We start from the raw sequence: 20,608 nt of genomic DNA, 5'->3' as shown, positions 1-20,608 counted from the left end.
TCCTAAAGTGAGTCAGTGGGGGTCCCCGGATTGCAGTAATGATCTAATGGGGGTCCTCAGCAGTCAAAAGGTTGCGAACCGCTGCTCTACATTGTTAGATTCATTGTTGGCTGCCTCTGCCCGAGTGACTGGCATGTGTAGGAAAGTACCATCTTCCCTGGCATGTTACCCCCATTTTTACGTGTATGTCAGTATGTTTTTGCCTGTCTCACTGGAATCCTGCTGGTTAGGACCCCAGTACTCATAGTTTATGGCCTAATGTGTGTGTCTGTATAGTGCTTAACTGTGTCACTAAGGCTGTGCTAATCAGAGCTTATGCTCTCTCTGCTTTTAAATTTGTCACTGTAGGCTAGTGACTTCATTTACCAATTTCAATCGGCACACTGGACACCCCTCTTATAAGTCCCTAGTATAACGTACCTAGGTCCCCAGGGCATTGGAGTTCCAGGAGATCCATATGGGCTGCAGCACTTATTTTGCCACCCATAGGGAGCTCAGACAAACCCTTACATAGGACTGCCATTGCAGCCTGCGTGAAATAACGCACACGTTATTTCACAGCCATTTTCACTGCATTTAAGTAACTTAGAAGTCACCCTATATGTCTAACCTTCACTTACTAAAGGTTAGGTGCAAAGTTACTATGTTTGAGGGCACCCTTGCACTAGCAAAGGTGCCCCCACATATTTCAGGGCCATTTCTCTGGACTTTGTGAGTGCAGGGACTCCATTACACGCGTGCACTACATATAGGTCAATACCTATATGTAGCTGCACAATGGTAACTCCAAATATGGCCATGTAACATGTCTAAGATTATGGAATTGTCCCCCCATTCCAAATCTGGTATTGGGGAGCCAATTCCATGCATCCTGGGGGCTCCATCATGGACCACAGTACTGCAAACCAGCTCTCTGAGGCTTGCACTGCAGCTACAGCTGCTGCCACCTCATAGACAGAGTTCTGCCCTAATGGGGTCTGGGCAACCCAGTCCCAGGAAGGCAAAACAAAGCATTTCCTCTGTGAGCAGGGTGTTACACCCTCTCCCTTTGGAAATAGGTGTTAGAGGCTGGGGAGGGGTAGCCTCCCCCAGCCTCTGGAAATTCTTTGAAGGACACAGATGGTGCCCTCCTTGCATAAGCCAGTGTACACCGGTTCAGGGACCCCTTCTCCCCTACTCTGGTGCAAAACTGGACAAAGGAAAGGGGAGTGAGCACTCCCCTGTCCATCACCACCCTAATGGTGGTGCCCAGAGCTCCTCCAGTGTGTCCCAGACTTCAGCCATCTTGCTTTGCAAGGTGTGGGGGCACTCTGGAGGGCTCTGAGTGGCCAGTTCCAGCAGGTGACGTCAGAGACCCCTCCTGATAGGTCCATACTTGATAAGGTAGCCAGTCCCCCTCTCAGGGCTATTTAGGGTCTCTCCTGTGGGTTCTCTTCAGATTCTGCTTCCAATTTTCCTTCAGGAATCCTCTGCAACTACTTCAGCATCCTCTGACCTCGGATTAACCGCAGCCTACTCCAAGAAATGCTGTAACTGCAACAAAGTATCCACAAGAGATTCTTTTCTTCTGCAACCTCAGTGCCAAGTCAGCAACTGCAACAGTTTCCATGGTGTGTACACTCTGGGGACTCCCTGTCTTCATCCTGCACCAGAAGGACCGAAGAAATCTCCTGTGAGTGACAGAGTCATTCCCCTGCTCCAGCAGGCACTTTCCAAGATGACGACCGGTACCCTTGGACTCCTCTCACAGCAACGAGCCTGCTCCTAAGGGCACAGAGGATGGACATCATCGACATAGACTGTCCTGAGGTCCTGCTGACGCAATTTGAAGGAGGTAAGATCTTGCCTTCCCAGAGAGCAACAGTACCCCTGTGTACTGCGTCTTCTTCACCTCCTGAGGCCTATGTGCACTATTTGCAAACTTCCTTCATGGACAGCCTGGCCCCGGGCCCCAGTACTCCATCCTGTGAAGCTCAACTCACTGAGTTGTTCTCCGGCGGTGTGGGCCGTTCCTTTGTTGTGCTGCATCAACCACATTTTGCACCTCCTTTGTCCCCGTGTCCTGGGACCTCCAGGGGTGCTGGCTGGCATCCTGAGGGCTCTCTAAAGTACTGAGGGCCCCTCTTCCTCCTCACACAGAGTTGAAGCCCCCAGGTCCCTCCTGGGTCCATCCAGTGCCATTGTGACCCAAAATGCACTTTTGTCATAGCCAAGGCTTGTTGGTGACTTCCAACACAAAATCACATGTGCAACGATCTTCGTCGTGGCACATCCTTTGCATCATGCAGGAACTTGCTGGCATCTTCCTAGGGTGCATTTCTGCAGTCTTCGACTAATCGTGGACACTTCTTTTGCACCCTCTTCTGGGTTGGCAGGGGCTCCTGTCCTTCCCGGAACTTTTTTCGACTTCTGAACTTGGTCCCCTTCCTTTGCAGGTCTTCAGTTCCAGGAATCCAGCAGTTGTTCTTTGCAGACTTTGTTGGCTGCTGCAAAATCCCAATTACAAGGTGTAGTGTGTCCTAAGGAAACTTGCAAGTCTTTACTCCTGCTTTTGTTGGCTCTGGGGTGGGGTAATGTACTTACCTTTACTGTATTCTTACTCTCCAAGCGATTCTGCATACACTACACTTGTCTAGCAGGGAATTCGTGATTCGCATTCCACTTTCTTAGTATATGGTTTTTGTTGCCCCTAGACCTATTTTCTCCCATTGCAATCTATAGTATTTCCTATTGTTTGCATTGTTCTATGACTATTTACTTGTCTAAATTAGGTGTCTACTGTATATATTGTGTATAATACTTACCTCCAGAAGGAGTATTGTCTCTAACATATTTTTGGTACTGTGCCACCCAAATAAATACCTTTATTTTTGGTAACGCTGAGTATTGTCTTTACTTGTGTATAAGTACTGTGTAACTATAAGTGGTATTGCATGAGCTTTGCATGTCTCCTAGTTCAGCCTAAGCTGCTCTGCTATAGCTACCTCTATCAGCCTAAGCTGCTAGAACACTACTACATTTCACTAATAGGGGATAACTGGACCTGGTACAAGGTGTAAGTACCCAAGGTACCCACTACAAACCAGGCCACCCTCCTACATATACCCCTTCTGGCCTCCTTGTGTCATCCTTTAGGGCTTGGGAGGACATTGCAACACAACAGCATGATCTTCCGTTCTTTTTATGTATCTGACTGTGCCCAGAATTATGTTGTGTGTAAGGAAATGGCTAGTCTCCCGTTCCTAGATATCCTCCAAAGTGTCATAAGCACGTAGGCTGCCATTAGAGAACTAGTCTCTCTCAGTGAGCACCCCTGCGTCTGTACACGCTCAATGGTTCTGGTGTGTTCTCAATGCCTGAAAGCGTGGGGTGAGCAAGAGCATGATCTCTGGAGAGCATAGTGCACATGGCTGCGCCCATTTCGTGTATCAATACCAGCATCTTCTTTCTGCGCAATCTTTCTGGGGCTGCAGCAGCCTGGAGGGCAGCCCCCACCACCGCCTTCTATACGACGATGAGCTCCATCATGCTCACCAATTCATTTTGCATACCTCCACCTCCTACTGCCACAGCATCAGCCACTGCAGCTGCACCATTGCCTCATTGTTTGGAGCCCCGAGATCCCCCAGAGTTAATCGGTCTTTGCAGCGTGGTGAGCGCCACCCATCGCCTCCCTGGTCCCCATATCCGCTGACAGAGTAACACATCCATATCTGAAAGAATCACATTTGTAATGAAAGAGGCAGTAAAGCAAAATAGTAAATCACCCTAGGTAATAGTAGCATCTTGGCTATGGAGATCCTGCCCATTGGTGTAAGTGGTATTGTGTACCAAAAGTCTTTAGACTGACAGGCATCAGTCACTGCGCGGCCTAAGTATCCATTGTAGAGCAGCGTTTCTTCTCTGTAGACGTGTACCCCCAGATATTGAAAAGTTTCTGTTTCCCATGGTATTGTCATAGTCAGCCACATAGGCGTCTGCGTTTTCTCACCTAGTTGGAACAGGCATGATTTTTCCAGTTTACCAACAACTGGGACTACTGGCCTTAACGCAATAGCAATGCAGTAACCTCCGAATGCTATCAAACCTGATTGTGGAGGCACATCACTGTCATGGAGCCACATCAGTGTCATCCGCACACACCCGCTGTATGTGTGGAATGGAACAGGTGGATGCCCCAATTCGGGGCTTTCCCGTGCTACAAATGTGCCCGCAGTTCCATCTAAAGCTCTGTTTAAATTAATTTGTTCCTCTACTAAAACCCAGTTTTTCACTCTTTCAAATTGCTCTCTCACTCACGTTACTTGTCTACTCATGTTTGCTCTCATTCCCTTATTCAAGTTCCAACAGAGTTAGTCTCACCTTAACTTTCTTGATGCCATTCACCCTTTCACTCTCTCTCATCCCCTCAGTTTTCCTCATTTTATTCCTCATATTCCCGCTCTGCCTTGCTCATCTGACAAACTCTCTTTAGCATTCGGTCTGTCCTTCTCATTCATACGAATTCCCTTATTTTGTTGCTTGTCTTCTCTCAAATTCGGTCACTATCTCAGTCGCTCTATGTAATTTACTGACATCCACTCACTGTAAAAGTGATAACAAAAATTCTGTAAATGTGGCACTTGAGATATGAAGTCTCTCTGTAAGGAAGTAGTTAGATTTAAGATAAGAGGTGAGATGAGGGGGTAAGGAGGAATAGAAAGGAGAATATAAGTCGGAGTCTCTGAGCCAAGGCCCTTCCTAGTTTTAATCTACCTAAACATTGAAGATGACATAGGAGTACACCCTTTATCTCTCTTTCCTTCACCCGGATGGCCTTAAGAGGAGAGATCTGAGAGTCTGAGCAGTTCACGTGATCACTGCTCTTAGCTTAAAAGGCTTAAAGGTTACTGCTTTTTATATCCTGTATAAAATGTAGTATTGTGCAAACAAACGTGCTACACAGCCTGTAAATGTACTACATTTTGCAAATAAAGCAGCAGGTTTAGTTTTCTTCTATGGTTAAAATTCGTAGTGGGGAGTGAGAGTTACAATATATCCAAAAGCATTGGCAAAACGAAAGCTTTTGCTTGCTTTCCAGGAGTGAACTGATGGGATTTAGCGCTGCACTTAATTTCTTTCCCTTTCCACTTTGAGTTTATTTACAGTTGATAAGGAGCTTTTCTGCCGTCATTAAGGGAGCCCCTTGTGCTGCATTCACTTCAAAGCTCTCTGCATGGTGAAAATAACACCCTGCACAGCTGCCCAGGTGCGCATCTTAGAGGGAATATAGAGCAGAACCACATCTAGGAAGATTAAGAAGATTAGGGGCATGATGATTAATGCCAGAAGGATCGGGGGACCTGGATAAGCAAGAAAGACAAGGGAGGTAGTGCCAAGGATATCAGGATGACCAGAGCCAGGAGGGCCATGACCAGAGGAAGGAAGATTACAAAGATCAGGACTAAGGGGACTGGGAGCAGGCCAGGGGTTGTCAGTTGTTATAGGACCAGGGGCCACTGTAACAAGTGAAACAAAAAGACCAGGACTTCGGAGAATAAGATCAGAAGAATCAGAAAAGGCAGGACCAGGAAGACCAAGAGGACTCAAGCTTGATGGCCAAGACCAAAATGCCCATGCTCAGATGGACACAAACAAAGAGGATCAGAACCAAGAGGGCCCAACCAATGGGTGCAGTGCCAGAACGGTCATGAGAATAAGGCACAGGGCTAGAAGAACGAGGATGATCAAAACCAGGAGTTAAAAAGCTAAGGCATGAAAGGCCAGGGGGCCTCAGTTGACCAGCAGGACAAAGAGCTGGTGTACCAGGAATCAGATGAACAGGGTGAGGAAGATTAGAAGGACCAGGTGATGAGGGTCAACAGGACCAGGATGTAACAGAAAGAGCTAGAAGAAGGGGGGCTGGAAGGACCAGGCTTGCCAGGAGGACCACAACCAAAGGGTCTATGAATACAAAGACCCAAACAAGGCGGACCAGAAACAAGAGGATCAAGTCTAGTGGGCACAAAACCAGGAAGAGAAAACTTACTATGAGGACCATGAATAGAAAGATCAGTGCTAGGCAAACCAGAAAGAGTGAGGAACACTAGGAGAACAGGACCTAAAGAATCGGGAGGAGATGGGCAGGGACCAGATAGAAGAACCTTAGGGAGAAGAAAGAAGACCTGGAGCAGGAAGAAACATATGCGACTCTAGGCCCCATGTATTAGGATATCCCTTTGGTAAATGGTTCTGATTCATCCTTATGTCCACAGCCACTAGAACCTTCCACTTATTCAGCCCATGTATGGAACTGGGAAGTATTTGTTGAAAAATGTGTGCAGACAAAGTGAATGAAATATCAGGACTATTACAGTCAGACCTCTGAGTACTAACAGAGTGGTCTGTGAAAAATGACAGAAAGTGTTTGAGAAATTCAGATGGTTGAAGCTAGCAAAATGGTTAAAGGCTAACCGGGGGCCAAATGTCGTGCCAATTAGAAAAGGGGACCTCAGGATAATAAGAGAGCTCCGATGAGCAGAAGAGGGGTGAGGGAGGTTCCAGATTAATCGTCTCAGATGGCCTACAGTGGGCTATAATTGCCAAGTGTGACAGCACTGGGAACCAAGGTCAGCAGTTCTAGTTTCAGCACTGAGCAAGTGATCTGTTAACCTATGAGGGCTAGATAAAGAGTGGTGGAGATACATACATGGTCAAAGTATTTGGAAGGCCAGCAAAGATTCATTGAGTGAGATCGGTAGAGTAGTCTGTGTGATTTACAGAGCTTTATGCTGAAATTCCATGTGCCTGTAAGTGCGGAGGATATGCAGCAAGTGTGTAGTAGTAACACTCCATGTGTGGAAAAAGTCTATGTGCTGGAGCCAGTAGGATGTATTTTGGATAGCCCCTGGTTTAGCATGGCATGTGATGGGAGAGGAGGGTAGAGACAGGTTCCTTAGGCAGTCAAAGTATAGTGAAGGCATCCCATTGGCTGGAGGTGGAGACCCAGAACTGAAATGAGGGAGTATGGAGAAAAGGCTACTCAAAGAAATACTGTGGGATCATTGTTAGCAAAGGGGTGCTCATTAGTTTTTCTGAGTGATGGCATAGGGAAGATGATAGGAGTGAGGGGTAGATCAGAGGTTTCTCTTATTAAAGGCAATAAAGTTTCAAAGTTGGGCTTTCTTCATTGTCGTGTTGTTCAGGATACTCCTTTTTGGAGGAAGCACTAGTTTTACTGCTGTGGGAGCCATCGCCCAGCCCAAAGACAGTGTCTGAACTACAGCCAGAAAATTACATTTTAAAGCGGATCGCCCCAAATCAGTTCGGAATCCTAAAAATTGCACCCATTTCCCCATCTCGAAAATAAGCATAGAAGTGAAATGACTGATCCACGGGTTTCAAGAACGGAGGTAACAAAGTGACTTTATTTATTCAGTGTCTTATTTGTGACAATATTTGTAATAAAGTCAGTGAAAAAAATATCTGTCAGTTTCTTTTGTTTTATGTCTTTGCTACCTGTATTTTTTTCTCAGATTTACTGAGAATATTCCTTCACATTCCTGTGATATTCAGTTCAAATAACTACAGTCCTTTTCCTTGGCTAATTGGCTCAGTCAATGGAATACTTCCTCTGACGGTGTAACAGAGTAGGGCCATCGTAAAACTGACTTATATCATCCACCCTATTTGGAGCAAAATCTGACTGTAAAAGACAGAAAAAAATAATGACTCCCAAATCTCCAGCATCTGGCCATCATGTCTGGTGGTAGTGTCTGCCAAACCTTTCCAGCATTGAGAGGAACTGCCATGGCAGCAGTTCCTGCTAACATAGAGAGTTGTCCACAAAACTCCATCCTCCAAAGTCTAGGTTTTCTTCCTTTGGTCACAAGATTGGAATGTAGCCTCTCAATTATACTGTATTGGTGACTTAATAAGGGGCCCTATGGCTTTGTTTTTGTTTTGATATAATCACCCTGAAGATTAGATGGCGCCATGCCACTGGTGTACACCATTTGCAGTTTTGAACTGTTCCTTGCAGGTCCTCATCCCTGTGATTACTGATCGCACATTGCCACCAGCCTAATAAATATTAATTAGGCAGATTATTCTGTAACACACAGTGATGCAGTATTTTGTGAACCAACCTAATAGTACATAGGGCTCTTTGTGTAATACTATTATACTCATAAAAATCTGTGCAAAATTTGCAATATTTCTATGAACGAAATAAAAATAAACGAGAATGGTAACTTGCATAAGGAGATGGATGCCAATTGAGTTTACTCCCTGTTTGTAGTTCAACCTTATGGTAAATACCTGTTGAAATTTGAACAAGGGAAATTAACACTAAATGTAAGCTTTTTAGAAAACAGCAGAGTAACTATTTAAGCTTATTTCCCTATTTGCATGGCCACCGACCAAACAGTACATCAACTCTGGTAATTTGCCAACAGCTGAGGAAATAGTGACTTTTTATTTCTATTTGCCAGGCCATCAGCCAAATAGTACATATTTCGGCTGTTTAACCAGCATCCAGGTAAATTATTACGTGTATTAGCTAGTTTCACAACTACTGCCAAATTGTACATAATGTCTGCTGTTTTACCAATAGCGTTGGCAATGAGTGAAGTTTCTTTGCTGTTTACTTCACCGATGGTTGGTTAGCCACAGCACAGGTAAACAGTAAAGTTTATTTGCTATTTGCATGGCTGCTGGCAAACAAGTACAGAAGCATTGTTACTTAGCCAATGGCTGGGTAAATAGTGAATTTTCTTTGTTGTCTGCATGACCGTCAGCCAAACAGTGTAAAAGTTCTATTATTTAGTCAGCAGCCAGGTAAATAGTGACGTTTTTTCTGATATTTTCACAATTGGTGGCAAAACAGTGCAGAATTTCTACTATGCAGCTAGCTAAAGAGCAGATATTATAGTTTCTCTGCTATTTTCAAGGCTGCCAGTCTACTAATTAGAGAGCGGCCAAGTAAATAGCAGATAAAATGTACTATTTACCAGGGGACCAAATAAATATCAGCTACCTATATAAAATGATGAAGACCCACCCTCACCTCCTTCAGTGCTGTAGTTTCACCAAGTTAGGCATTTTTAGTAGCACATACCTGTGATTGCACACTCCAGTGATGCTCCTGTAAAAATCCCTTTTTGGGCAGCTTGCCACAGAAGATTTAGGGACACAGTGAATCTCCTGAGAAATTCTTCGTAGCTTCTCCTGTGACAGATAAACTGTAGGTAAAGAAAGTGAACATTAGGACCTCATCTTGCTAGGAAGCAGAACAGCCTTAAACTTCCTGAAAAAGCAAGCCAACAGTATATGTTCTGTGCACTGTCTTAAGGCATTTGTTTCAGTTTGTTTGAGTAAAGGAGCTATGGAACATAGCATGACTGAAGGGATTATTGCATGGCCCTCCGCCCCCTCCATTAAGACTACTTGCACAGCTCAGTAGTGTAGGAGGCTGGACTGGCTTGAAGTGAGTACCAAGGGGTACTTACACCTTGCACCAGGCCCAGGTATCCCTTATTAGTGTATAGGGTGTCTAGCAGCTAAGGCTGATAGATAATGGTAGCTTAGCAGAGCAGCTTAGGCTGAACTAGGAGACGAGTGAAGCTCCTACAGTACCACTAGTGTCACTTGCACAATATCATAAGAAAACACAATACACAGATATACTAAAAATAAAGGTACTTTATTTTTATGACAATATGCCAAAGTATCTTAGAGTGTACCCTCAGTATGAGGATAGCAAATATACACAAGATATATGTACACAATACCAAAAATATGCAGTATAGTCTTAGAAAACAGTGCAAACAATGTATAGTTACAATAGGATGCAATGGGGGCACATAGGGGTAGGGGCAACACAAACCATATACTCCAAAAGTGGAATGTGAACCACGAATGGACCCCAAACCTATGTGACCTTGTAGAGGGTCGCTGGGACTATTAGAAAATAGTAAGGGTTAGAAAAATAGCCCACCCCAAGACCCTGAAAAGTGAGTGCAAAGTGCACTAAAGTTCCCCAAAGGACATAGAAGTCGTGATAGGGGAATTCTGCAGGAAAGACACAAACCAGCAATGCAACAACGATGGATTTCCAGTCGAGGGTACCTGTGGAACAAGGGGACCAAGTCCAAAAGTCACAAGCAAGTTGGAGATGGGCAGGTGCCCAGGAAATGCCAGCTGTGGGTGCAAAGAAGCTGCTACTGGACAGTAGAAGCTGAGGATTCTGCAGGAACGACAAGGGCTAGAGACTTCCCCTTTGGAGGATGGATCTCCCACGCCGTGGAGAGTCGTGCAAAAGTGTTTTCCTGAAGAAAGATTACCAACAAGCCTTGCTAGCTGCAAATTGCGCAGTTAGGGTTTTTGGATGCTGCTGTGGCCCACGAGGGACCAGGATGTCGCCAATTGCGTCTGGGGACAGAGGGGGCATCGAGCAAGACAAGGAGCCCTCTCAGAAGCAGGCAGCACCCGCAGAAGTGCTGTAACAGTGTAGGAGGCTGGACTGGCTTGTAGTGAGTACCAAGGGGTACTTGCACCTTGCACCAGGCCCAGTTATCCCTTATTAGTGTATAGGGTGTCTAGCAGCTTAGGCTGATAGATAATGGTAGCTTAGCAGAGCAGCTTAGGCTGAACTAGGAGACGTGTGAAGCTACTACAGTACCACTTAGTGTCATATGCACAATATCATAAGAAAACACAATACACAGTTATACTAAAAATAAAGGTACTTTATTTTTATGACAATATGCCAAAGTATCTTAGAGTGTACCCTCAGTGAGAGGATAGGAAATATACACAAGATATATATACACAATAGCAAAAATATGCAGTATAGTCTTAGAAAACAGTGCAAACAATGTATAGTTACAATAGGATTGTAGGAGGCTGGACTGGCCTATAGTGAGTACCAAGGGGTACTTGCTCCTTGCACCAGGCCCAGTTATCCCTTATTAGTGTATAGGGTGTCTAGCAGCTTAGGCTGATAGATAATGGTAGCTTAGCAGAGCAGCTTAGGCTGAACTAGGAGACGTGTGAAGCTACTACAGTACCACTTAGTGTCATATGCACAATATCATAAGAAAACACAATACACAGTTATACTAAAAATAAAGGTACTTTATTTTTATGACAATATGCCAAAGTATCTTAGAGTGTACCCTCAGTGAGAGGATAGGAAATATACACAAGATATATATACATAATAGCAAAAATATGCAGTATAGTCTTAGAAAACAGTGCAAACAATGTATAGTTACAATAGGATGCAATGGGGAAACATAGGGATAGGGGCAACACAAACCATATACTCCAGAAGTGGAATGCGAACCACGAATGGACCCCAAACCTATGTGACCTTGTAGAGGGTCGCTGGGACTATTAGAAAATAGTGAGAGTTAGCAAAATAACCCTCCCCAAGACCCTGAAAAGTGAGTGCAAAGTGCACCAAAGTTCCCCTAAGGACAAAATAGTCGTGTTAGAGGGAAAATGCAAGGAAAACACAAATCAGCAATGCAACAACGATAGATTCCTGACTGAGGGTACCTGTGGAACAAGGGGACCAAGTCCAAAAGTCACAAGCAGCTCGGAGATGGGCAGATGCCCAAGAAATGCCAGCGGTTGGTGCCAGCGGTTGGTGCAAAGAAGCTCTTACTAGGCTGAAGAACTGTGAATACTGCATACGACAAGGGCTAGAGACTTCCCCTTTGGAGGATGAATCCCCCACGCCTTGGAGAGTCGTGCAGAAGTGTTTTCCCGCCGGTTGGACGCCAACAAGCCTTGCTACACGCAAATCATGCGTTTGGCGTTTTTGGACACTGCTGGGGCCCAGGAGGGACCAGGAGGTCGCAAATTGGACCTGCTGAGAGAGGGGACGTCGAGCAAGACAAAGACCCTCACTGAAGCAGGTAGCACCCGGAGAAGTGCCAGAAACAGGCACTACGAGGATGCGTGAAACGGTGCTCGCCGAAGTTGCACAAAGGAGTCCCACGTCGCCGGAGACCAACTTAGAAAGTCGTGCAATGCAGGTTAGAGTGCCGTGGACCCAGGCTTGGCTGTGCACGAAGGATTTCCGCCGGAAGTGCACAGGGGCCGGAGTAGCTTGCAAAGTCGCGGTTCCCAGCAATGCAGACCAGCGAGGTGAGGCAAGGACTTACCTCCACCAAACTTGGGCTGAAGAGTCACTGGACTGTGGGGGTCACTTGGACGGTGTCGCTGGATTCGAGGGACCTCGCTCGTCGTGCTGAGAGGAGACCCAAGGGACCGGTAATGCAGCTTTTTGGTGCCTGCGGTTGCAGGGGGAAGATTCCGTCGACCCACGGGAGATTTCTTCGGAGCTTCTGGTGCAGAGAGGAGGCAGACTACCCCCACAGCATGCACAAGCAGGAAAACAGTCGAGAAGGCGGCAGGATCAGCGTTACAGAGTTGCAGTAGTCGTCTTTGCTACTATGTTGCAGGTTTGCAGGCTTCCAGCACGGTCAGCGGTCGATTCCTTATCAGAAGGTGAAGAGGGAGATGCAGAGGAACTCGGCTGAGCTCATGCATTCGTTATCTCCAGTTTCCCCAGAGACAGAGACCCTAAATAGCCAGAAAAGAGGGTTTGGCTACCTAGGAGAGAGGAAAGGCTACTAACACCTGAAGGAGCCTATCAGCAGGAGTCTCTGACGTCACCTGGTGGCACTGGCCACTCAGAGCAGTCCAGTGTGCCAGCAGCACCTCTGTTTCCAAGATGGCAGAGGTCTGGAGCACACTGGAGGAGCTCTGGACACCTCCCAGGGGAGGTGCAGGTCAGGGGAGTGGTCACTCCCCTTTCCTTTGTCCAGTTTCGCGCCAGAGCAGGGGCTAAGGGGTCCCTGAACCGGTGTAGACTGGCTTATGCAGAATTGGGCACATCTGTGCCCAACAAAGCATTTCCAGAGGCTGGGGGAGGCTACTCCTCCCCTGCCTTCACACCATTTTCCAAAGGGAGAGGGTGTCACACCCTCTCTCAGAGGAAGTTCTTTGTTCTGCCATCCTGGGCCAGGCCTGGCTGGACCCCAGGAGGGCAGCTGCCTGTCTGAGGGGTTGGCAGCAGCAGCAGCTGCAGTGAAACCCCAGGAAGGGCAGTCTGGCAGTACCAGGGTCTGTGCTACAGACCACTGGGATCATGGAATTGTACCAACAATGCCAGGATGGCATAGAGGGGGCAATTCCATGATCATAGACATGTTACATGGCCATATTCGGAGTTACCATGGAGAAGCTACATATAGGTAGTGACCTATATGTAGTGCACGCGTGTAATGGTGTCCCCGCACTCACAACGTTCAGTGAATTGGCTCTGAACAATGTGGGGGCACCTTGGCTAGTGCCAGGGTGCCCTCACACTAAGTAACTTTGCACCTAACCTTTACCAGGTAAAGGTTAGACATAAAGGTGACTTATAAGTTACTTAAGTGCAGTGTAAAATGGCTGTGAAATAACGTGGACGTTATTTCACTCAGGCTGCAGTGGCAGGCCTGTGTAAGAATTGTCAGAGCTCCCTATGGGTGGCAAAAGAAATGCTGCAGCCCATAGGGATCTCCTGGAACCCCAATACCCTGGGTACCTCAGTACCATATACTAGGGAATTATAAGGGTGTTCCAGTAAGCCAATGTAAATTGGTAAAATTGGTCACTAGCCTGTTAGTGACAATTTAGAAAGAAATGAGAGAGCATAACCACTGAGGTTCTGATTAGCAGAGCCTCAGTGAGACAGTTAGTCACTACACAGGTAACACATTCAGGCACACTTATGAGCACTGGGGCCCTGGGTTACCAGGGTCCCAGTGACACATACAACTAAAACAACATATATACAGTGAAAAATGGGGGTAACATGCCAGGCAAGATGGTACTTTCCTACACATGCAATGGGGAAACATAGGGATAGGGGCAACACAAACCATATACTCCAAAAGTGGAATGCGAACCACGAATGGACCCCAAACCTATGTGACCTTGTAGAGGGTCGCTGGGACTATTAGAAAATAGTGAGAGTTAGAAAAATAACCCTCCCCAAGACCCTAAAAAGTGAGTGCAAAGTGCACTGAAGTTCCCCTAAGGACAAAGAAGTTGTGTTAGAGGAATAATGCAGGAAAGACACAAACCAACAATGCAACAACTGTGGATTTCCAATCTAGGGTACCTGTGGAACAAGGGGACCAAGTCCAAAAGTCACAAGCAAGTCGGAGATGGGCAGATGCCCAGGAAATGCCAGCTGCGGGTGCAAAGAAGCTTCTACTGGACAGAAGAAGCTGAGGTTTCTGCAGGAACGAAAAGGGCTAGAGACTTCCCCTTTGGTGGACGGATCCATCTCACCGCGGAGAGTCGTGCAGAAGTGCTTTCCCGCCGAAAGAACGCCAACAAGCCTTGATAGCTGCAAATTGAGCGGTTACCGTTTTTGGACGCTGCTGGGGCCCAGGAGGGACCAGGAGATCGCAAATTGGACCAGCAGAGAGAGGGGATGTCGAGCAAGACAAGGAGCCCTCGCTAAAGCAGGTAGCACCCGGAGAAGTGCCAGAAACAGGCACTACGAGGACGCGTGAAACGGTGCTCACCCGAAGTCGCACAAAGGAGTCCCACGTCGCCGGAGACCAACTTAGAAAGTCGTGCAATGCAGGTTAGAGTGCTGTGGACCCAGGCTTGGCTGTGCACAAAGCCTTTCCGCCGGAAGTGCACAGGGGCCGGAGTAGCTGCAAAAGTCGCGGTTCCCAGCAATGCAGCCCAGCGAGGTGAGGCAAGGACTTACCTCCACCAAACTTGGGCTGAAGAGTCATTGGACTGTGGGGGTCACTTGGACAGAGTTGCTGGATTCGAGGGACCTCGCTCGTCGTGCTGAGAGGAGACCCAAGGGACCGGTAATGCAGCTTTTTGGTGCCTGCGGTTGCAGGGGGAAGATTCCGTCGACCCACAGGAGATTTCTTCGGAGCTTCTGGTGCAGAGAGGAGGCAGACTACCCCCACAGCATGCACAAGCAGGAAAACAGTCGAGAAGGCGGCAGGATCAGCGTTACAGAGTTGCAGTAGTCGTCTTTGCTACTATGTTGCAGGTTTGCAGGCTTCCAGCGCGGTCAGCAGTCGATTCCTTGGCAGAAGGTGAAGAGAGAGATGCAGAGGAACTCGGATGAGCTCTTGCATTCGTTATCTAAAGTTTTCCCAGAGACAGAGACCCTAAATAGCCAGAAAAGAGAGTTTGGCTACCTAGGAGAGAGGATAGGCTACTAACACCTGAAGGAGCCTATCAGAAGGAGTCTCTGACGTCACCTGGTGGCACTGGCCACTCAGAGCAGTCCAGTGTGCCAGCAGCACCTCTGTTTCCAAGATGGCAGAGGTCTGGAGCACACTGGAGGAGCTCTGGACACCTCCCAGGGGAGGTGCAGGTCAGGGGAGTGGTCACTCCCCTTTCCTTTGTCCAGTTTCGCGCCAGAGCAGGGCTAAGGGGTCCCCTGAACCGGTGTAGACTGGCTTATGCAGAATTGGGCACATCTGTGCCCAACAAAGCATTTCCAGAGGCTGGGGGAGGCTACTCCTCCCCTGCCTTCACACCATTTTCCAAAGGGAGAGGGTGTCACACCCTCTCTCAGAGGAAGTTATTTGTTCTGCCATCCTGGGCCAGGCCTGGCTGGACCCCAGGAGGGCAGATGCCTGTCTGAGGGGTTGGCAGCAGCAACAGCTGCACTGAAACCCCAGGAAGTGCAGTTTGGCAGTACCAGGGTCTGTGCTACAGACCACTGGGATCATGGGATTGTGCCAACTATGCCAGGAAGGCATAGAGGGGGCAATTCCATGATCATAGACATGTTACATGGCCATATTCGGAGTTACCATTGTGAAGCTACATATAGGTAGTGACCTATATGTAGTGCACGCGTGTAATGGTGTCCCCGTACTCACAAAGTTCAGGGAATTGGCTCTGAACAATGTGGGGGCACCTTGGCTAGTGCCAGGGTGCCCTCACACTAAGTAACTTTGCACCTAACCTTTACCAGGTAAAGGTTAGACATATAGGTGACTTATAAGTTACTTAAGTGCAGTGTAAAATGGCTGTGAAATAACGTGGACGTTATTTCACTCAGGCTGCAGTGGCAGGCCTGTGTAAGAATTGTCAGAGCTCCCTATGGGTGGCAAAAGAAATGCTGCAGCCCATAGGGATCTCCTGGAACCCCAATACCCTGGGTACCTCAGTACCATATACTAGGGAATTATAAGGGTGTTCCAGTAAGCCAATGTAAATTGGTAAAAATAGTCACTAGCCTGTTAGTGACAATTTGGAAAGAAATGAGAGAGCATAACCACTGAGGTTCTGATTAGCAGAGCCTCAGTAAGACAGTTAGTCACTACACAGGTAACACATTCAGGCACACTTATGAGCACTGGGGCCCTGGGTTACCAGGGTCCCAGTGACACATACAACTAAAACAACATATATACAGTAAAAAATGGGGGTAACATGCCAGGCAAGATGGTACTTTCCTACACAACCCCCCCCCCCAAACGAAGGACAATAAGACTAGCCATGACCTGATGAGTCTTCATTGTCTAAGTGGAAATATCTGGAGAGTCCATCTGCATTGGAGTGGCTACTCCCAGGTCTATGTTCCACTGTATAGTCCATTCCCTGTAGGGATATGGACCACCTCAACAATTTAGGATTTTCACCTTTCATTTGTTTTAGCCAAAGTAGAGGTTTGTGGTCTGTCTGAACAATGAAGTGAGTGCCAAACAGGTATGGCCTCAACTTCTTCAGTGCCCAGACCACAGCAAAGGCCTCCCTCTCAATGGCAGACCAACGCTTTTCTCTAGGGGTCAACCTCCTACTAATAAAAGCAACAGGTTGATCCTGGCCCTCAGAATTAAGTTGTGATAGGACTGCCCCTACTCCTAATTCAGATGCATCAGTTTGGACATAGAATTTTTTAGAGTAACAAGGGCTTTTCAGGACAGGTGCAGAGCACATGGCCTGCTTCAGCTCCTCAAAAGCTTTCTGACAGTTTGCTGTCCATAATACCTTTTTAGGCATTTTCTTGGATGTGAGGTCATTAAGAGGGGCTGCAATGGAGCCATAGTTCTTAATGAACCTCCTGTAATACCCAGTGAGGCCTAGGAAGGCTCTCACCTGAGTCTGAGTGGTAGGGGGAACCCAATCAATAATTGTTTGGATTTTCCCCTGAAGTGGTGCAATCTGTTCCCCACCAACAAGGTGTCCCAGATAAACCACCTTACCCTGCCCTATCTGGCACTTTGAAGCCTTGATAGTGAGGCCTGCCTTTTGCAGGGCCTCCAAAACTTTCCATAGGTGGACCAGGTGATATCCCAGCTGGAGCTAAAGACAGCTATATCGTCCAAATATGCTGCACTGAAAGCTTCCAGCCCTTGCAGGACTGTGTTCACCAACCTCTGAAAAGTGGCAGGTGCATTTTTCAAACCAAAAGGCATTACAGTAAACTGGTAATGTCCTCCAATGGTAGAAAATGCAGTCTTAGGTTTAGCATCTTCTGACAATTTGATCTGCCAATACCCTGCAGTCAAATCAAAAGTGCTTAGATACTTGGCAGATGCCAGTGTATCTATGAGCTCATCTGCCCTGGGTATAGGGTGAGCATCAGTTTTGGTTACCAAGTTGAGACCTCTATAGTCTACACAAAACCGCATTTCCTTCTTTCCATCTTTGGAATGGGGTTTTGGTACCAGTACCACAGGAGAAGCCCATGGACTGTCAGAGTGCTCAACCACTCCTAGTTCTAACATTTTCTGGACCTCTTGCTTTATGCAGTCCCTGACATGGTCAGGCTGCCTATAGATCTTACTTTTGACAGGTAAACTGTCTCCAGTATCTATAGTGTGCTCACACCAAGAAGTGGTACCTGGCACAGTAGAGAAGAGTTCAGAGAATTGATCTAGGAGATTTATGCAATTATCTTTCTGCTCAGCAGTAAGACAATCAGCCAAAACTACACTTTCCACAAGAGCATCTTGTTCTGTGGAAGAGAAGAGATCAGGTAGAGGATCACTGTCTTCTTCCTGTCCCTCATCAGTTGCCATGAGCAGGGTGAGATCAGCCCTGTCATAGTAGGGTTTCAGGCGGTTGACATGGAGCACCCTAAGGGGACTCCTGGCAGTGCCTAAGTCAACTAAATAGGTGACTTCTCCCTTCTTTTCAACAATTGTGTGGGGACCACGGGCCAGATGTAGGTAAGTATGGTTTTGCGAGTTGCAATTTGCGAGTCATAGAGACTCGCAAATTGCAACTCGCAAAACCACATGCAGAAAGGTGTCTCAGACACCTTCTGCGAGTCGGTATGGGGTCGCAATGACCCACCTCATTAATATTAATGAGGTGGGTCGCAAATTGCGGCCCCATACCGACTATGGGCACTCGCAAACATGGAGGCCTGCTGTCGTCAGCAGACCTCCATGTTTGCGACTGCTTTTCAATAAAGCAGGTTTTTTTTTTCAAAGTGCAACCCGTTTTCCTTAAAGGAAAACGAGCTGCACTTTGAAAAATAAACCGAAACCTTTTGTTTCGGTATTTTTCAGGGCAGGTAGTGGTCCATTGGACCACTGCCTGCTCTGAAAAAATATTTTTGTGATCATTCACAAAGGGGAAGGGGTCCCATGGGGACCCCTTCCCGTTTGCGAATGAGTTACCATCCACTTCAAGTGGATGGTAACTGCGAGTTGATTTGTGACCGCTTTTGCGGTCACAAATCAACTTACATCGCGGTGCGAGTTGCAAATAGGAAGGGAACACCCCTTCCTATTTGCAAGTCGGAAACACATTTTGCGAGTCGGTTCCGACTCGCAAAATGTGTTTCTGCATCGCGCACAGGCATTAGCGCCTCGCAAACGGCGTTTTTCGCCGTTTGCGAGGCGCTAATGCCTTGCTACATCTGGCCCCACTTCATTTATCTTGGAGTGCTCTTGGGGCCACAGGCTCCAAGACCCACACTTTCTGCCCTGGTTGGTACTGAACCAAAACAGCCTTCTGATCATGCCATTGCTTCTGGAGCTCTTGGCTGGCCTGAAGGTTTTTACTGGCCTTTTTCATGTACTCAGCCATCCTTGATCTGAGGCCAAGTACATAATCCACAATATCCTGCTTAGGAGCTTTTAAAGGTTGTTCCCAACCCTCCTTTACAAGTGTGAGTGGACCCCTAACAGGGTGTCCAAAAAGAAGTTCAAAGGGGCTGAAGCCCACTCCTTTCTGGGGTACCTCCCTGTAGGCAAAAAGGAGGCATGGTAGAAGGATATCCCATCTCCCGCGGAGTTTTTCAGGGAGACCCATAATCATGCCTTTGAGAGTTTTATTAAATATCTCCACCAGTCCATTTGTTTGTGGATGATAGGGTGTTGTGAACTTGTACGTTACACCACACTCCTTCCACATGGCCTTTAAGTATGCAGACATGAAATTGCTTCCTCTGTCTGATACTACTTCCTTTGGGAAGCCCACCCTGGAAAATATTCCCAGGAGGGCCTTTGCCACTGCAGGTGCTGTAGTGGTCCTTAAAGGAATAGCTTCAGGATATCTTGTGGCATGGTCCACTACCACCAAGATAAATCTATTGCCTGAAGCAGTAGGAGGGTCAAGGGGGCCAACTATGTCAACCCCTACCCTTTCAAAGGGAACCCCAACCACAGGCAGTGGAATAAGGGGTGCCTTTGGGGTGCCACCTGTCTTGCCACTGGCTTGACAGGTTTCACAGGACTTACAAAATTCCTTTGTGTCCTCAGACATCCTAGGCCAATGAAACAATGGAACCAGTCTGTCCCAAGTTTTCATTTGACCCAGGTGCCCAGCTAGGGGAATGTCATGTGCCAGGGTTAGGAGGAACTTTCTGTACTCCTGAGGAATCACTAATCTCCTGGCAGCTCCAGGTTTAGGATCCCTATGCTCAGTGTACAAGAGGTTGTCCTCCCAGTAAACTCTGTGAGAGTCACTGACATCCCCATTAGCCTGTTTGACAGCTTGCTGTCTGAGACCCTCTAATGTGGGACAGGTTTGCTGTGCCACACTCAGCTCCTCTCTGGCAGGCCCCCCTTCACCCAAAAGCTCAGCAGTGTCTGCTTCCAGCTCCTCTGGTGTAGGTTCTGCACAGGGAGGGAATTCTTCTTCCTCAGAAGTAGAATCCACTGTAGAGGGAGGGATAGTAGGAAGTGGTTTGCTTCTACTAGCCCTAGCTTTAGGGAGCACTTGGTCCATTGTTCCAGGATCCAAGCTTCCCTGTCCTTTTTGCTTTTTGGCCTGAGCCCTTGTCAAAGCAAAAATATGCCCTGGGATGCCCAGCATTGCTGCATGGGCCTCCAACTCCACATCTGACCAAGCTGATGTCTCCAAATCATTCCCTAATAGACAGTCTACAGGTAAATCTGAAGCTACCTCAACTTTCTTTGGACCAGTAACCCCCCCCCCCAGTTGAGATTAACAACAGCCATGGGGTGGCTAAGTGTGTTGTTGTGAGCATCGGTTACTTGGTACTGGTGACCAAGTAGGTGTTGTTCAGGGTGGACCAGTTTCTCTATGACCATGGTCACACTGGCACCAGTGTCCCTGTAGGCCTGAACCTCAACACCATTTATTAGGGTAGCTGCTT

At 47.3% G+C, this 20,608-nt stretch overlaps 1 protein-coding gene across 1 annotated transcript in view; it reads right to left on the bottom strand.

Annotated features, from left to right (window-relative positions):
- The window catches only part of LOC138293833 (lactoperoxidase-like), an 814,295-nt gene that overhangs the window by 757,052 nt on the left and 36,635 nt on the right, over positions 1–20,608 (bottom strand). The window contains exon 2 of the mRNA XM_069233150.1: positions 9,098–9,221. Coding sequence (XP_069089251.1) covers positions 9,098–9,221 — 124 coding nt within the window. The remainder of the gene's footprint in view (positions 1–9,097; positions 9,222–20,608) is intronic.

This window comes from Pleurodeles waltl, chromosome 4_2 (assembly GCF_031143425.1).
Source record: "Pleurodeles waltl isolate 20211129_DDA chromosome 4_2, aPleWal1.hap1.20221129, whole genome shotgun sequence".
Taxonomy (NCBI): Eukaryota; Metazoa; Chordata; class Amphibia; order Caudata; family Salamandridae; genus Pleurodeles; species Pleurodeles waltl.
Note: the sequence above shows the minus strand (reverse complement) of the source record. Positions and strands in the feature narration are given on the sequence as shown.